Source organism: Mytilus galloprovincialis, chromosome 5 (genome assembly GCF_965363235.1).
Source record: "Mytilus galloprovincialis chromosome 5, xbMytGall1.hap1.1, whole genome shotgun sequence".
In the NCBI taxonomy this organism is placed as follows: Eukaryota; Metazoa; Mollusca; class Bivalvia; order Mytilida; family Mytilidae; genus Mytilus; species Mytilus galloprovincialis.
In genome coordinates this window covers 41118156-41138164 of record NC_134842.1, presented here as the reverse complement: position 1 = coordinate 41138164, position 20009 = coordinate 41118156, and the positions used below count along the sequence as shown (strand labels likewise).

At 36.2% G+C, this 20009-nt stretch overlaps 1 protein-coding gene across 1 annotated transcript; it reads left to right on the top strand.

Annotated features, from left to right (window-relative positions):
• Positions 1-2520: 2520 nt before the first annotated feature.
• On the top strand, positions 2521-18803 carry LOC143075822 (piRNA biogenesis protein EXD1-like). The gene is made up of 2 exons (XM_076251379.1): positions 2521-2669; positions 17122-18803. Exon 2 carries the CDS (start codon positions 17142-17144, stop codon positions 18099-18101), a length of 960 nt encoding a protein of 319 aa, XP_076107494.1. The 5' UTR covers positions 2521-2669; positions 17122-17141; the 3' UTR covers positions 18102-18803.
• The last annotated feature ends 1206 nt before the right edge of the window (positions 18804-20009 follow it).

The following is a 20009-nucleotide window of genomic DNA, read 5'->3' as shown; positions in this document are numbered from 1 at the left end:
ATTGCATGCGAGAAGCTGGAATTTCGTTAAGGCAGATTGACCGACGCGTGGGCCACCACCATTCACCCATCAGCAGAATTGTAAGTAAACATAACAATGCCAATTTTGGAAGACCTTCAGTATATTCCGATCGTGAAAACAGAGCTCTAAACCGACTTATTCGAAGGACCCCCTTCATTAACAGTACAGTATTGAAAAGAGAGTGGTTTCCACATCGTGCACTCTCCTCAAGAACTTTGAGAAATCGACTCAAAAGGGCAGGATACTGTTCCCGAAGGCCCGTGAAAAGGCCAATGTTAACGCCTAGACACAAAGCTGAACGATAACGGTGGTGTCGAGCTCGTCGTCGCTGTAATGTGGTACCTTGGAGAAGAGTGCATTGGTCCGACGAAAGTAGATTTTTGTTGCATGTCACGGATGGTCGAGTTCGTGTTTGGCGGCAGCCAAATACTGCATATGCCGAAAGGAACATTGTTTAGAGAGTCGCTTTCGGTGGTGGTTCCGTTATGGTGTCGGAATGCGTGTCGTATGACTGCAAGTTGGACATAAAACTGTTCGTGTAACCTTAATGGGCAAAGATACCAGCAGAAAATCCTTGAGGCAAGTTTAGTGCCGCATTTTGACAATCAGCCGTTGAGGACAAGGCCCATTTTCATGGACGATAATGAACGAACGCGTGCTGTAACAGCGTATCTTCACTACGAGTCAGTGGAGACATTGCCCCGACCAGCATGTTGCCCCGACCAGCATGTTGCCCCGATTTAAACCCGATATAGCACATTTGGGACATGATTGGTCGAAAAGTGCAAAAAATTACACCTCCTGTGCAAAATCTTGCAGAATTGGACAATGCACTGCAACATGAATGGCAACAGTTAACACAACAACAAATACGACGGTTATGTGGTGGTATGAGAAGGCAACTGAAAACAGTGATCCATGTGAACAGAAGTTATACAAAATATTGATATTTCCGGTTTAAATTGACAAAATTGACCAAAATGGTTGTGTTCGACATCATCTAGAAGTTGTTCGATGGAATTGGAATGCGTAGACCAATAGTTGTAAACAGTTAATTTGTGCTAAAAAAATGATGTCTTTTTAATAATAATACTTTGTATAATTAAATTTGATTTTTTCAGTGTTTAACATGTCTATCAGCTTTAAAAAGACCCAAATCACCCCCAAAACTATTAACATTTTACCATATTTTAGAAAAAAAAAATGGTTTACGTAAGGTTTGAAATTTGTCTAATGGAAAAAATCAGGTGTTGCAATACTTTTTTCCAGGTGTATATATAAGTATGTTTCATTCAACTATGGGGTATCGCAAATTACTTTATACACCCCTACTACCTTTAGGAAACAAGGTTTACAGTTTACAAAGACTTCACGCGGTAGGTAATCTAAACATTTGTCATTATGACCCCTGCATGAAATTGAAATATGTAGAATGGTCATATAAAACGTTGGCCAAGTGTATGCTAGTTTGGCATTATCGACAAAATTTGAAAACGATCTTAAACAGAAAAAAAAAATGTGAAATTGCAAAAGGTTCATATATTCATGACGAACTGTTAAAACATTTTGTGAGTTACAGTCTTTTAAAAAGCGCAAACATTTTTATGGCAATCAGCTTTTATTTTTTTTGGCTGCACTTGGATAAAGGAGACGTTAAAACCTCATTTAAAAACCATAAGAATGAAACTCAACCAATCGTTGATAAAGGGGATAGGAGTCTCATAGACCTTTACGAAAACCAGGTGTCCAGCACTGAATCTTCCTGAATTAAACAAATTGAACAAAGAAAAAAGAAACTATCAATGATCTGCTGTTTACATAAAAAATTAAAAAGAAAAGAAAAGAACAATATCAGATATGATATACATTGTAGGAAAACAAAATATTTTAACTTGTCACACCCAACACTAGGTAAAATCAGTGCCACTTATTATCAAGAAATATTAATGATCGGGGCGCAGATAAGATCCTCATATTCCTGACTTGGAACAGGCATTTTCTGATGAACCTAGGTTTATAGCTAGTCAAACCTCTCACTTGTATCGCAGTTGCATCGAGTTTTATTATATTGAATATTGGCAACGATGAGTTAATAAAACCACCAGACATTGTAGGTCAACATGTCAATAATTAAATGCCATGTAGATTGCGCCTTTTCTCAACTTAGTTTTCTATTTTATTACTTTAATGTTGTCGATTATTTAAAGACTGCTGTTTTTGTAAATATTTTTTCCGTACCTGTCTTTTTTCGCTCAAATTCCCGTTCTAAGTCAAAATGTTTGTGAATGACGTTATTCGTTCATCTTCTATACAGGATAACAAAATCAATAGTGCATAAGTCATACAATTGATTTTTAAACCTCTGGATATAGAAATGTATGATAAAAGCGATTACAGATACTCGATCACGTGTTTAATTTGTGTTTTTCTTATCATCGGTTTTTTAAACAGTTGATCATACCGATAACATAACATGATATAAATGACAGTTAGTAGATTAATGTAGTGTAGTGTTGCTTAAGTATCAGGAAGTTTTAATTTTCAGAAAATCGTATGACCGATATACGTATATTTAAAATTTAATACTTATTCACGTTTATGTAACATTTATATGTTTAATCATATGTGAAAGAGAAATACAGCGTACAGTAAGTCATATATTATATACATTAATTGAATAATCAATTTAAAACGATACAAAAAGTTGTATCTTTATAATCCTTATTTGTCAAAAGATACGGAGTTTTCTTAAAATACACCTCTAAAGTCAGTTATTCAAATAAATAAATAACTATGAAAAAATAAGGATCTTAATAATGAGTAAACATTATAATGTAAATGCTAGTACATATGATATATAATGGTTTAACAAGATATACTAAATCTTGTCTTTGTACATTTTAAGACCAGGCAGAAGCTAGCGAACAATAGCTAGCGAACAATAAGCCAGCGAACAATAAGACGATATATCGAGAAACCAAAAAAAAAAAAAAAAAAAAAAAAAAAAAAAATGAATAAGACAGCAACGACCGTTAAATAAAATTGTAGGTGTAGGGTCACCAATACACCCACTTCAATTAAGAAGGTGTGTAAAAGTAGTCTTACCCTGTAAAATATCGCACCTGTGATGTCTTTGTTTAATCAAACTAACATACACATTTGAAGAAAAAGGGGTTGCCCTATTCCAGGGCTTCTAGAGAAAAATAATGAGGGGTGTCACGGGGTATGACTATATAGGTCTTGTAGAGGAGAAACAAGCGTTTCTTTTGCGCAAGGCATCGAAGGGCGCTATGTTAAAAAATCTGAAACTAGAGCTCAAAATTTGAAAAAAATGGTAAAAAAATAGGGGGTCAGCCTATTCCAGGGCTTCTAGAGAAAAATAATAAGGGGTGTCATTGGGCATGACTATATAGTTCTTGTAGAGGAGAAACAGGCGCTTCTTTTGCGCAAGGATCGAAGGGCGCAAAGTTCAAAAATCTAAAACTAGAACTAAAAATTTGAAAAAAATGGTAAAAAACAGGGGGGTCGACCTATTCCAGGGCTTCTAGAGAAAAATAATAAGTAGTGTCACGGGGTATGACTATATAGGTCTTGTAGAGGAGAAACAGGCACTTCGTTTGCGCAAGGTATCTAAAGGCGCTATGTTCAAAAATCTGAAACTAGAGCTCAAAATTTGAAAAAAAAATGGTAAAAAAATATGGGGTCGGCCTATTCCAGGGCTCCTAGAGAAAAATAATGAGGGGTGTCACGGGGTATGACTATATAGGTCTTGTAGAGGAGAAACAGGCGCTTCTTTTGAGCAAGATATCAAAGGTCAATATGTTCGAAAATCTAAAACTAGGTTCAAAATTTGAAAAAAAATGGTAAAAAACAGGGTGGGTCGGCCTATTCCAGGGCTTCTAGAGAAAAATAATGAGAGGTGTCACAGGGTATGACTATATAGGTCTTGTAGAGGAGAAATAAGCACTTCTTTTGTGCAAAGTATCGAAGGGCGCTATGTTAAAAAATCTGAAACTAGAGTTCAAAATTTGAAAAAAAATGGTAAAAAACAGGGGGGTCGGCCTATTCCAGGGCTTCTAGAGAAAAATAATGAGGGGTGTCACGGGGTATGACTATATAGGTCTTGTAGAAGAGAAACAAGAGCTTTTTTTGTGCAAGGTATCGAAGGGCGCTATGTTCAAAAATCTGAAACTAGAGCTCAAAATTTGAAAAAAAATGGTAAAAAACAGGGGGGTCGGCCTACTCCAGGGCTTCTAGAGAAAAATAATGAGGGGTGTCACAGGGTATGACTATATAGGTCTTGTAGAAGAGAAATAGGCACTTCTTTTGCGCAAAGTATCGAAGGGCGCTATGTTCAAAAATCTGAAACTAGAGCTCAAAATTTGAAAAAAAAAGGTAAAAAACAGGGGGGTTGGCCTATTCCAGGGCTTCTAGAGAAAAATAATGAGGGGTGTCACGGGGTATGACTATATAGGTCTTGTAGAGGAAAAACAGGCCCTTCTTTTTGAGCAAAGTATCGAAGGGCGCTATGTTCAAAAATCTGAAACTTGAGCTCAAAATTTGAAAAAAAAGGTAAAAAACAGGGGGGGTCGGCCTATTTCAGGGCTTCTAGAGAAAAATAATGAGGAGTGTCACGGGGTATGCTGATATAGGTCTTGTAGAAGAGAAACAGGCATTTCTTTTGCGCAAGGCATCGAAGGGCGCTTTGTTCAAAAATCTAAAACTAGAGCTCAAAATTTGAAAAAAAAATGGTAAAAAACAGGGAGGTCGGCCTTATCCAGGGCTTCTAGAGAAAAATAATGAAGGGTGTCACGGGGTATGACTATATAGGTCTTGTAGAGGAGAAACAGGCGCTTCTTTTGAGCAAGGTATCAAAGGGCCCTATGTTCAAAATCTGAAACTAGGCTCAAAATTTGAAAAAATGGTAAAAAAAATACGGGGGTTCGGCCTATTCCAGGGCTTCTAGAGAAAAATAATGAGGGGTGTCACGGGGTATGACTATATAGGTCTTGTAGAGGAGAAACAGGTGCTTGTTTTGCGCAAGGTATTGAAGGGCGCTATGTTCAAACATCTGAAACTAGAGCTCAAAATTTGAAAAAAAATGGTAAAAAACAGGGGGTCGGCCTATTCCAGGGCTCCTAGAGACAAATAATGAGGGGTGTCACGGGGTTATATACGGCGTTATATTCAAACTAGCATTTTTTTTTATTTTTACATTATTTACATTCTCAGAATGATATGAAAAATAATCCATTGAAACCTAGGGCGCACCTGCCCTTGTCAATGAAATAAACAACGTTGTTATAGGTAAAATAGCGATAAACAGATTATAATTGATTCATTTCAAACTCTTTTTGGTAGTGTTTTTGTTGGCCAACGTGTTTATCCAGAGTACCAATCATGCTTTGTGTACACCTTCGAATTCTCCTTCAGGATGCGGTTATGGCGGTTATGGTGGTCGGGTACACTCGACTTTCCTAGCTACATTCTGGTTGGATAGGTAGAGTAGAATAAAACAACTCGTTTTTTTAATAGAATCTTGACTTCTTTGTTGTGTATTTTAATCGTCCATAGTTTTGTGCGAATGCGTGATTTAAATACCGTTTAAAAAACATCCTTGATGTCACGATAGCTTGTACGTCTTTGGAAAATCTTTTCCTCTACCTATGTATTAACTCCTGGAAATAGCACTAGGGAAGATATTCTTAAAAGAGGGATACACACGCAACTTTCTGTTTGGTAAAAGTAAAAGAGGGACGAAAGATACCAGAGGGACAGTCAAACTCATAAATCGAAAATAAACTGACAACGTCATGGCTGAAAATGTAAAAGACTAACAGGCAAACAAAAGTACACATGACACAAAAAAGAAAATCTAAAGAATAAGCAACACGAACCCCACCAAAAACGAGGGGTGATCCCATGTGCTCCGGAAGGGTAAGCAGATCCTGCTTCACCATGTGGCACCCGTCTTGTTGCTCATGTTATAACAAATCCGGTAAATAGTCTAATTCGGTAGGTCACATTCATGAAAGGGAAGGGGATAATAGTTACGACGTAAGGAAAATATCCGATATCATCTGTGAAACGCTTATTCCATAACGGTCAATCAACTCGTTAAGGCGTGCGTAAAACTTACGAAGGGATGAGTGTCCCCCATCACTGGTCATTCTCATTGATGTATTTTCCAAACAAAGCAGCATGGCAGCGGCGACGCTTTCGTCTACGAACAGAAGGTTATATACTAGACCCTCAAGGGCATTCACAACCACTGTAAAATCTATGCTGACTTGGTGATATCGATGAGTAAGCATAATCAGTGCAAAGACTGTTACGCCCGAGTTGGATGTAACAACTCTGAATGATTCTGTTCTGTCATATCTACCCCACACTCTTGCGCAAGTCGATTCAACTTTGTGTGTCAATAAAGTTTTTAAAAAGACAACACGAATGTCCAACACATTCACCATGATCATTGTTCGGACATAGCCTTCAAAGGGTTCAAAACCTTATGCAATAGCTGCTAGTGTTAGCCTTATGCATTGTCACCTTCAATTTATCAGCACCAATGAGATTTGGATATACGGAGAGCAAAAAAGTCGAACCAGATGTTATCTTTTATAAAGAAAGTATCTACACAAATACTTCTTCGTAGAAAACCAGTGATTGTTGAACAATAGGTGGTCCTCAAAATGTATGTTCGTGTGTGAGAAGGATCCCTTCATGGGGTTGTCAAAGGTTTTAGATTTGTAGCATATACTACAATGCTGGAAAGATCACACGGGTAGTCTTGAATAGCCAAATTAAGTATAAAAATGAAAAGCATTGGGGCCCGAAATTCAGAAAGATTTACCAAATACAGATAGGGTAATTCATTCCTAAGGTATTAATTTCTTAGTAATTCGAAAACTTCGTAAGTTAATCGAAAGCTAAACAACCATTCTGTAGCGATACAAGGACATCAATGCAATCATCGGTGTTAACCGGGTAAAAACAAATACCCCAGACACATGAAACCTGCAAATTCTTCGATAAATCATATAAACTATAGATGGTGGTTAAGGTAATGTGTACTGCAACAACTGTTCAGCCATTATATTTAATATACAAGTATGTATTTCAGGCGAAGGCGGCGTAACTGACAATACGACAATAGTTTGAACGTTATTTTGCCAACGATAATACACTTTAATACACTGGGGCCACGGAAAGTAAAAAAATATCTCATTTTTAGAAATAATATCAATTGTCCTTCAATAAATAATAATATTTTGAAAGTGTCCCTCGCGTTAGCGGTCTGTCGTTAAAGATAGTTTCTATATCCGTTAAAGATAGTTTCTATTTCCGTAACTATTGTTTGTAATGTTTCCATGTTTACTTGGGATCGTCCAAGCACTTTCGTAAAACTTCTCTAACTTCGTCAGAAAAATCCAGCGCACCCATAATCTTACATACCAAGGTGCACGTTTCGTTATGAATCTCTACTCTACACCGTGTATTGGTACAGTATCTTTTCCTATATCCGATTCACATAATCTTTTTATTTCTGCAGATCTCGCAGTTGCGTTGTCTGATACTAGAATTTTAGGCAAAGATTTTTGGATAACAAAGCGTCGAAATCCTTGAATTAATGAATGTTCACTCAAGTTTGGAACTACTTCGTGGTGAACTGCTCTTGTCGATGCGCATCTAAATAAACCTACATACGCTTTCCTTAAAGTTCCTTTTGAGTCCTTTACGTATAAAGCACCTGTATAATCGTCCCCTGTGACGATAAATGGCGAGGCTATCTGTGCACTTATGTTCGGTAGGGGTGGTGGTTTGCTGTAAGATTTCCCCATAACTTTGCGGCAAGTTACACATTTGTTTAATATTTTCTGAACAAATTGTTGAAGTGTCGGTACCTAATACGATTGGTGTACATAAGTTAGCGTAGCATTTAGTACAGAATGGAGTGAACGTTCGTGTGCGTCTATCGCTATCAGTTTGGTAAGTGGATGATTTATAGGTATATAAAGATAAGTAAATTTGGTATTCTCTGAAATCGGCGCATTGTGAATCCTTCCATTGCATTCTACAATGCCATCGTCATCTATGAAGAGTCCTAATTGTCTTATTCTTGGATATGTCATTGTGTTTTTATTTCGTGTGTCATGTAAACTTTTTATTTCGGCGGAGTATGAAGATTTTTGGCAATCTAATATCCACGAACGCACCGCGGTATTAATATCATTTGTCGTTGAGACTCCACTATTTCTAAGATGTTTGGTATATCGGCAGTTAGATATGAACCACTGACCATAAGCGGTTACTCAAATCTATTTCCTGAATGTCCCATATTTCGAAATGTCAATAATGTTACTAATACCATAGTAACCAGTATAAACGTCATGGTTTTAAACTCCTCGTCGTCGTTTTCTCCTGCAATTGTCAATCATGTTTTACTTGTAGGATTTATTTCTGGTCATTTCGTCCGATTCGTTAACCACTTTAGTCATTTTAGTCAAAATAACACTATTGATGTATTGATCGGCGTCAATTCTTCGTGCTAAAAGATCTGATGAATTGTATTCTGTTGGACACTATCTCCATTCATATTGATTTGTAAATTCCGTAATTTCTCGCACTCAAATCGCATTAAATCTTTTTAACGGTTTCGGAGATTTTGACCAGTCTTATACCGACCAGATAACCAAGTTTTTACATTCAAAAGTCGATTTTACATGTGACGCTAGTCAAGTTCCGATAACTGTGGCCATGACTTCTAGTTGTGGTAGTGTTAGGTTTCGGTCGCGTTTTTCAGATATGCAGTCGCTTCATACGCTTTTGAACTGAGTATTCCTTGTGATTCGAATATTTTCGAAAAATGTTTCAAAATCTCCCTTACAATGTCTCGTAATTGAATCTCACATTTCTGGTACATCCGATCATCGGATTTGCTATTCCATTCGCTTCCTTATGATACGTATTAGCCTCATCCTCGTTCTGTAAATTTGTCAAAATGTTGTCCACGTAAAAGTCTCTTTCCATCAATGTAGCTGTTGTAATGTTGTAATGTTGTAAATGTTTCAGTATTGACAAGTCGCTCCCAACAGAACGGAGATGAACCTGTAAGTTTGTGGATAACGTGTTTGGTTGGATGGGTTACTGAGCCACAAGAAACGTGTAGCGTCTCGGTCTTCCTCGTTTAAACATGCAATTAGGCTTTATCAGTATCCGTTGTTATGACGACAGGGTTGGGTCTAAATCTCATTAGAATTTTTGTCAGGTCATTTAGCTTCGGCTGTGTATCAAAGAGGCAGTCATACAAACTTTGTGAACAAGGCAACTGGCAACAACTGCAGTCATAAACAATTCTGATAGGCGTATTGCTTCATTCCTTCTGTGCTGGATGATGAGGAATATAGTATTTTTTCTTGAGCCTCAGCTTTTCATCCACTCTCTCTATGAATCCACTTCGTTCATGTTCTTGTATTATGTTCCCATACTTCTTTAACATATCAGAGTTTTGAGTATGTCTTTTAATGGTGTTTTCTGTCCTTCTCCTTGTGACTGCTTTTGTAGGCAATTCATCATGATCCTGTTTCCATGGTAACTAAGCGAAATAAATTTTTTTCTGAACTCAATTGATCTGTCTTGATATGCTTTAATATACTAGTAGGCATCGTCGTCTTTATCTATCTCCTTACTATTTATACCTATTGATTCTAATTTCAAAAAATCTCTCTAGATTGTATGATTCATCTTTGTTTGATATTAAAACATTAAACATGCTAGTTTCCGACGTGTGAGTTTTCTTACCGTATGTATGTCCCGCAAGCAAATATCCGATCTTGGATATTTCACGGCGGTTGGACCTTTTCTCTGTACACTATGATCTTCTGCAATATCCATGTAGTGACCTGCGCCCACAAGCAACGATATCTCGAATGAATATTGCCTTGTCATCGTGTGCGCTAACTTTAAACCCCGCAAATAACTGTTCTGTGTATCAATATTACGTATGTTATTCTGTAGAGGGACCATCGGAACTATCAGTACTTTGACAATGCGTGTTCTGCATAGGTTTTCAGATAGATTGTTCTCTTTTCTAAGTGTCTCATGTTTTTCTCATCACCTCCGAATGCCGGTATATGTATTATCTCTGTTCTTTCTATCTGTAAATTGATTTTTTTCGCAAAGTTCTGCGTCAAAAACGATCTTTGAACTCTTTCGTCAAAACGAATATTTGTATCGAGCTATAAGTGCTGTTTCGAGCCTACTTGAGCTAAGGTGGTTTTCTAAAGTATCGATTGAGAATACAAAATGGTAGTATCTTCTTCCGTATCATGAATGTCATTTACAAGGTGAACGTGTGGCGGGTTGATGCTCTGATTATCTTTTTTGCGAAAATTCATATGCGCTGAATAAATAAAGGCAACAGCAGTATACCGCTGTTCGAAACTCAAAAATCGATAGAAAAACAAATCCGGGTTACAAACTTAAACTGAGGGAAACGCATTAAATATAAGAGGAGAACAACGACACAACATTAAAATGTAACACGCACAGAAACGAACTAAGCATTAGACAAAATCCGATGAGAATAACAAATATAAAATCAAAACTAAATACATGAAGTTTGGATAGAAGAGTACCGTGACACGTCTTATAGTAATGTGAATGCACACTCAAATATGAGAGGAAACAAACGACACACAGAAACACAACGTTAAAATGTATCACACACACAAAGAACTGTAATATAACAATGGCCATATTCCTGACGAGCTGCTACCGTCGTTTCTTTGGCTTACCTCATTTACTGGTTTTATATTGATTGTTGGACGTGCATTACACAAGCTTGTATGTTGTTTCTTATTACAATGTCTTCATGTGTTTAGATTTACATTCATTTATTCTGTGTTTACCAGCGCAGTTTAAGCATTACTTATCACGTTTTACTATGATCATACGGAATTCTGTGTCGGTTATTTTACTGCAATGAGTAGGTGCGTGTATTTCATGACAGAAAGCGCAAGGTTTAGTCTTAATATTCTTGTAAGATTTGGACTTTGTCGATTTGGCTCCGGCAAATAAAGACGATGTTGTGGGCAAATCGTGTGTCGACTCTATCTCTTGTCCTGCGTCCATAATATTGATCTCATCTAATATGCTTTTACGGAGGTCGCGTTATAACCATGTTTTTGGTCTGTGTTCTCGCTCGAGATGTTTTCTAACTTCCCCGGTTAATTTGTTATTGATAATGGGAACAAGTAGAGTGCCGTATGTTTCCTGTGTTTGACCCAAATCTTCTTATCCCCTGACGTTACCTTCCATTTTATCGTAAAAACTTTGTAAGCTTGTTAGTGGATTTCTAAGCGAAAGGATTTCTAATAATGGCTGCACGTATGCATTTATTATTTTGTCTTGTTGACCTAACCTCTCTTTTAAAAAGAATACGGCTTCATCGTAGTTTACATAAGTGAGTGTAAAACCTGCTATTCATCCTAGGGCTTCTTGTTCTAGCTGTGCTTTCAAGTAATAACAATTTTTGTACATTTGTTAGTGACATGCATATATGTTAAGATGTACAGCCGACTCATATGAGTTCCAGAAGGTTGCCATTCTAAACTGTTGCCTGAGAATGTTGGAAGCGAAAGTTTTGGTAGGCGGTGACTCTTATTACAAGCTGACGAAAACGTACTTTGTTGCATGTTGAATGTATAGCTGGCTTGTGCAGATGGGTTTTCAAACGACTGTGCGTTGTTTGGGTTGTCTATGTTGTGCGTTGGAACAAACGTTACAGTTTCTGGATTAAATGTGTGAATTGTTGTATGTGATTCAATATGACGGGACTGCTAGGTTTGGACATTTTTTTAGAACTAACGTATGTGTCGAATCTTCGTTTCCATAGTTACTGAATATTCATCTGTCAGAATCTATTACCTGATTTTCCACATTTTCTGGTTCTGATAACTTTAGAATTTGTTTGTTTAAGTCCTCAAACAATGTTTGTTTTTGCATCAGTTTTGCGAGCGTTGCAATGAATTCTTTTTAATTGAAATTCGAATTCTGCTTTGCTTCATCTAATCTTCTGAATAATCTGGTAACAACACTTCTGTTCCCCGATATGAATGATTTCTTTTTTTCGTGATTCATCGGTCACGGCATCATACATATCGATGATAGTTAGTCAATGTGTACTACAACAACTGTTCAGTCATTACATTAAATCTACAAGTACTTATTTCCGCCAAAGGCGACATCACTAATAAAACGACGTCGATCATAGGCAAGTACAATAGTTTAGACTGTATGTTCCCGCGATAATTTCAACATAAACATTGCTATACATATCACCATGTAGGCCGATCTGTAGAGTACAAGAAATCTACAGACTACCACAGAAACGGAAGGAGAGAAAATGGAACTTTGAACTACCTCCACTTATATTCAACTACACTATGGGGCATGCGTTGATAAGCTATCAAATGCTAAAGATGAAACATATTTAGCATTTGAAATGAAACCGAGACAGTCAGTTGCATCGAATGTTTTTTCAAACGCTATCAAACACATTTTCAAAGGGAGTTTTTACAAACGATTTAAAATGATGTTTGTAATACTTAGTCTAGTAATTGCCGATCCCAAATACCATGAAGCTCTTTAATTGCAAGAGGTCTCAGATAAGTGCACACCATCAACTCAGCAGAACCTATCGAATCAATTGAACGTACTATCCTCAGAAATCGTGACCAGGAGTATTTACATTTAAATAAAACTAATGATGCAGACTTCACCTTCGGACAACGATCTGAAAAAAATTATAAATACATTGGATATGTACATTAACTTCGAACACAACATACAGAACTAATGACTAACCAACACGAACACCAACAAAAAATCGGGATGATCTCAGGTGATTCGGAAGGGTAAGCAGGTATGCTCCTCATGCGGCACCCGTCGTTTTGATAGTGTTATTACAAACCCCGTAAATAGTCTAATTCGGTAGGTGACATTCGTGGTTAATGGGGGAATGGGTTGTAGTGTCGACATAAGGAACATATCCGATTTCATCTGTGAAACGGTTATTCCATAACTGTCAACCAACTCGTGAGGACGTCCTTTAACTTTACGATAGGATGATTTCAACTTTAGATTTTCGAACACTTGATATAATAGCTTCCTTGTGAGCAGCAACACTCTTTTAAGGAAATCATGTTAGGAAATACAAGCCTACGACAATAGTATCGATTTGTAGATATGTACTCAGTATGTAGGGACTTCTGGAATGTTGCTACATAGAAATGGAAAGTTCTAAATTGGGCAGCAGAAATCATCTCTTTTGTCGGAAAATTTTTTAGCCGACCCTCATTGTCAATTTCCAGACGAAAGTCAAGATATGAGGCAGACTTAACTGTATCTAATGTATCCTTTATATCTAGTTTTCAAATTTTGAGCAATTAAAATTTAGATTTTCGAACATAGTGCCACTAAAATACTTGGGCAACAAATGCGCCTGTTTCTCTTCTACATGACTTATATATAGTCATACCTCATGACACCCCTTATTATTTTTCTCCACAAGCCCTGGATTGAGCCGACCCCCACTATTTTTTTTTTAACATTTTATCTTTAATATTGGGCTCTAATTTCAGTTTGTTTAACATAGCACCCTTCGATACCTTACGCAAAAGAAGCGCTTGTTTCTCCTCTACAAGACCTATATAGTCATACCCCGTGACACCCCTCATTATTTTCTGTAGAAGCCCTAGAATAGGCCGAACCCCTTTTTTTTACCATTTCTTTTTTTTTTAGATTTGAGCTCTAGTTTCAGATTTTTGAACATAGCGCCCTTCAATACCTTGCGCAAAAGAAGCGCCTGTTTCTCCTCTACAAGACATATATAGTCATACCCCGTTACACCCCTCATTATTTTCTCTAGAAGCCCTAGAATAGGCCGGCCCCCTGTTTTTTACTATTTTTTCAAATTTTGGGCTCTAGTTTCAGATTTTTGAACATAGCGCCCTTCGATACCTTGCGCAAAAGAAGCTCCTGTTTCTCCTCTACAAGAAATATATAGTCATACCCCGTGACACCCCTCATTATTTTCTCTAGAAGCCCTAGAATAAACCGACCCCCTGTTTTTTACCATTTTTTTCAAAATTTTGAGCCTAGTTTCAGATTTTCGAACATAGCACCCTTTGATACCTTGCCTAAAAGAAGCGCCTGTTTCTCCTCTACAAGACCTATATAGTTATACCCCGTGACACCCCTCATTATTTTTCTCTAGGAGCCCTGGAATAGGCCACCCCCTATTATTTTACCATTTTTTTTCAAATTTTGAGCTCTAGTTTCAGATTTTTGAACATAGCGCCCTTCGATACCTTGCGCAAAAGAAGCACCTGTTTCTCCTCTACAAGACCTATATAGTCATACCCCGTGACACCCTTCATTATTTTTCTCTAGAAGCCCTGGAATAGGCCGACCACCCTGTTTTTTACCATTTTCTTTTTAATTTTGAGCTCCAGTTTCAGATTTTTGAAAATAGCACTCTTTGATACCTTGAGCAAAAGAAGCGCCTGTTTTTCCTCTACAAGACCCTTATAGTCATACCCCGTGACACCCCTCATTATTTTCTCTAGAAGCCCTAGAATAGGCCGACCTCCTGTTTTTTACCATTTTTTTCAATTTTTGAGCCTAGTTTCAGATTTTCGAACATAGCACCCTTTGATAACCTGCCCAAAAGAAGTGCCTGTTTCTCCTCTACAAGACCTATATAGTCATACCCCGTGACACCCCTCATTATTTTCTCTAGAAGCCCTAGAATAGGCCGACCTCCTGTTTTTACCATTTTTTTCATTTTTGAGCCTAGTTTCAGATTTTCGAACATAGCACCCTTTGATACCTTGCGCAAAAGAAGCGCCTGTTTCTCCTCTACAAGACCTATATAGTCATACCCCGTGACACCCTTCATTATTTTTCTCTAGAAACCCGGGAATAGGCCGACCCCCTATTTTTTACCATTTTTTTGAAATTTTGGGCTCTAGTTTCAGATTTTTGAACATTGCGCAAAAGAAGCGCCTGTTTCTCCTCTCCAAGACCTATATAGTCCTACGCCGTGACACCCCTCATTATTTTTCTCTAGAAGCCCTGGAATAGGCCGACCCCCCTGTTTTTTACCATTTTTTTGAAATTTTGGGCTCTAGTTTCAGATTTTTGAACATTGCGCTAAAGGAGCGCCTGTTTCTCCTCTCCAAGACCTATATAGTCATACGCCGTGACACCCCTCATTATTTTTCTCTAGAAGCCCTGGAATAGGGCAACCCTCTTTTCTTCAAATGTATGTTAGTTTGATTAAGCAAAGACATCACAGGTGCGATATTTTACAGGGTAGGACTACTTTTACACACGTTCTAAATTAAAGTGGGTGTATTGGTGACCCTACACCTACAAATAATCCGTTGAAAGAGATAGATTTACTGTGGTACTGAATTTTAGCCTTAAAAGAGATGTGACTAGTTTAATCAATACATGGTATAAAACCATTTCAAGATTGATTTGAAATTGCAATATTTGGACTGATTTTCTGCCTTTTGGAATATTTTTTGATTTAACGGCCGTTGCTGTCTTATTCATTTTTTTGGTTTCTCGATATATTGCCTTATTGTTCGGTGGCTTATTGTTCGCTAGCTATTGTTCGCTAGCTTCTGCCTGGTCATTTTAAATATTGTTATACAGTCATTAAGATAATAACACAACGTTTTCTGCTGTACCCCTATTTTTACATTTTTACCTATTGTGTCTGTTTGTTTTTGTCACACATCATTGTCAATATAATGGAACTGTATATGACTGGCATACAAATGAGATGTTCAGATAGCTATTTAACCAGGTTTAATTTACCATTTTCTAAATAGGACAATGCCGTTTCTAATTAAAACAATGAAATTTGTTTGTACCTAGTAAAAGAATACTTATAATGATTGACAACTTTTTTTTGGCAAATATATTTTACATTGTACTCATTATTATTTGTTAACAATCTGAACAAAAAATGTACCTGTTTATGTGTACACCAGGATCTCCTATTACAAAAATCTTACAGTACAAAATATTTTAGTCAAATCTTATCGCGTGTATCAGCCTTTCAAGACACGGACATGCGGTAATAGATTATATTATAACAATAAAGTTGGTGATATATCTATCAACCAGATTTAAAATCTCAAAGCATGTTGACACATCATGGAATATGAATATCATTATGAGCATGGAACCAAGTGTTAATCCGTAGTGTGTCATTATGGCAGACAAATTAAACCTCTTTTTTTCATATAACACAAAACTCTAATTATATTTCAATAACAACTAAAAATATCAGATATGTATACCATTTTATCAAACTTATGCTGAATATTTTTTCATCATATTTTAAACAGTTAATTGTGTTCAATTTTACATTTCAAAATCATGAATTATTTCAAATAAAATTGAGAATGGAAATGGGGAACGTGTCAAAGAGACAACAATTCAACCATAGAGCAAACAACTGATCAAGGCCAAAAATGGCTATACAATGCAGCGAGAAACTCCCGCATCCGGAGGCGTTCATATATACCATGTTTTTGTAATGAACGCCTGAGAAAACTTGAGTTATATAGAATATGTCATTATAAATGGGAAGCGATATATAGTGTCAGCAGAAGCGACTCTTACATTTGTTATTTCATTTTGACCAACAAAAGTGTTCCTTGTACTATTAAAATCTTTTGAATCATATGTGAGACCTGCATTACATTACAGGCGGATAAAGTATTTATTTACTTTTGCTGCATTTTTTTTCAAATATTAATACATATCTATGCAATGGTGTTTTCATCTATCTCATATACAATTACTGTTTTGATATTTGTTGGAGCGAGTTAATTTCTAACAAATATTGACATATGTGTGCCTTTTATTTGCCAAGAATTTGTCATTTCCTTTTTATATATTCTTGGGGATTTTTATTTTTGTTCTATATACAGTGGAATGATATTATTAGATATCAGTCAGCAGTAAATTGGGTACAAAATGTGTTTTTATAAACTGTCTGACGTTTTTTTTTCTCAGGATAATAAAGATAATATATAATGGCAACTAAACGCAAATTAGACTTGTCGGGCACAGATGAAACAGCAGAACAAACCTCCAGTGAAGCCAAAACCAAGAGAGTGAAAATTTATTTAGAAAGTTCATCAGGATCATTGACAAAAGAAGACGTCGAGAAAAGCAGTCAATCTTCCAATAAAATAGCAGATCGGAACGAAAAACCTGTTAAGGGGAAGGACGAAAAAGTTGCCAGAAAGGATGAGCCGAGTACTATAATTCCCATTACCATCAACATTGGTAGGAACGAAACTAGCACTTACAAATATGTTGACACGAAGGATAAGTTTATTGAAGTCATGAAAGAGCTCCAGGAAATGATAAAAAATAAGCAAATGATAGCTGTTGATTGCGAAGGGGTAAATTTGTCGAGATTTGGCTCAGTAACATTAATTAACATTGGCACTCGAGATTTAGTCTATCTTATCGATATTTTGAAAATAGGGAATAGTGTATTTGATGATGGTCTCCGTTCTATACTCGAGGATAGTGGAATAGAAAAACTAATGTTCGACTGCCGAGAAGATGCCGATGCTTTATTACATATTCACAAAGTCAGACTTAATGGAGTACTAGACGTTCAAATATTAGAGGTGAACAATCGGATACATGTATACAGAAATGGATATACTAAGATCAGAAGTCTTAAGCATTGCCTAGAGTTATATGTAATTGACGACACATTAGTGAATATCAAGTTACAAGGACGGTCAAGTATGAATATGTCGAGTAATATTTGGGAGAAAAGGCCACTGGATGAAAATATGTTGAAATATGCAAGTGTCGATATTCTTAGTCTTTTCAAACTCTATGACGCACTCCGTACTAGAATGAGTCACATTGTCTGGAAAGCAGCACCCAGTCGATATTGTGACAATGCCCGTTCAAAAAACAGAACGTACCGTGATGGCAGTGGAATTTTACCAAAAGGCATAATATTATAATGGCATGTTCTCATGTCATTATTTATCCTAAGGCTTTTGATTATTTTACAACACATTTTTATTAACCATTGCGATATAAATCCTTGTTGTCAATTCAAGAAAGATAATGCGAATGCTACCTACGACATATGTTTACAAAACTAATATTACTATATCGAACATCTCACTTTGATTATTTAAGTTATCGCAAAATAATTTTAATTCGGATGTAACGCGTCATCTGATTGTCTGACAGTGCTCTATCTATCAGCTCATAGACATACATGCAATGTTGTCATGTGACCCTGATGTCATTAACATTTTTCATGTTTATTTTCTGCTTAAAATGGAATTGAAAATTAAATTATAAGGAATAACTGTTAAACTATATATGTCTATAATATGTTTTTCTGTCTATTCGAAATAACATAAAACATGTGGTGCACACTTTAGAATAACTTGCTACGCGGGTTATTCAGTGTGCAAAACATTTGTTGCTGTTACTTCCAAATAGACAGAAAACATTATTGTAGTTATTACTTATTGAAAATCAACATTTACTTTAAGTTAACATTAAGGTCGGGAAATATTATTTCGACATAAACATTTTATTGACTTTTTGTTTAGGTATCTGGTGATAATAATTGGCAATAATATACAATGTAAAATTTATGTATTCTCTACATATTAACAATTTTATGTTAAACATTCTTTATAACATCATATCAAGATTTTATCATTTATATATTTCGAAGTTTAATGTGACGTCCATTTTCACTGAACTAATGCACATTTGTGTTAAGGGGCCAACTTAAGCTAGCCCCCAGTATAGCATTTTCGCGCTGTATTGAAAACCTATTTGTGGCCTTGATCTGGTTTCTGCTCTTTGGTTGGGTTATTGTTTTTTTGATATATTCCTCATTTCTATTCTCAATAACTGATTTAATCATTCACAAAGTCAGGAATATGACAGTTGTTGTCCATTCGTTTGAAGTACGTGTTGGACATTTTATTGGAGAATTTCCGTTATGAATTTTCCTCTGAGTTCAATATTTTAGTGATTTTACGTATATTTTTTTTTAAATCGGATTAACGTTTATATAACCTAGGAATTGCCACAAGAGCGAGAAGGGACTGACCAACGTATATCTCATGGCGTACATGCATTTCAAGCCTTGCAAAAGGATATGGGACATTATTGGAAAGTTATTAAATGAAAAGGGAAAACCAAAAAAATAATAAACTCCGGGGAAATTCGAAATGGAAGGTCTCTAATCAAACGGCAAAGCCATTAGCTCAAACAAATCAATCGAATAGACAACAACTGAACTATTCCTGACTTGGTACAGACATTTTCTTATGTTGTATAGCTAGATAAACATCTCACTTTTATGATAGTTGCATATAATTCCCTCATATTGACATCGTGTGTAAAAAACAAACAGACATAATAAGTAAACATGTAAAAAAAAAACAGCAATCAACATTTACATTATGTTATTAACCGATATTTCATATAAAATGTTGTAGACAAAAGGAAGTTAGCAATCTGAAAAGCTGCCAACACAAATGGGGCCTAAGAAAACATCACAAGTCGAAGGAGGAAAGATAAATAAACCGTGAACGTTGTATATGTGCAATAATAACCTTTTAATAAAGTAAACTATTTGAAATTCAAATTTATTGAAACAAAGCAAGTATTCAGCAGTAAATAACACAAGTGATGTATTTCTATAGATATGTGACAAAACTACTAAGATAATATAGGGGTTTATGTCATACGAAAGAAACTATTAAAATAATGTAATGTATTACATGTATTCGTCCATCTTTCTCAGATAAGCTCACTTGAGTATTAAATAAATGTCATATTGAATGTTTCAAAGACTTTGTAGGTCCCTTAGTGCGTACTCAATGTTAAACAGTAAT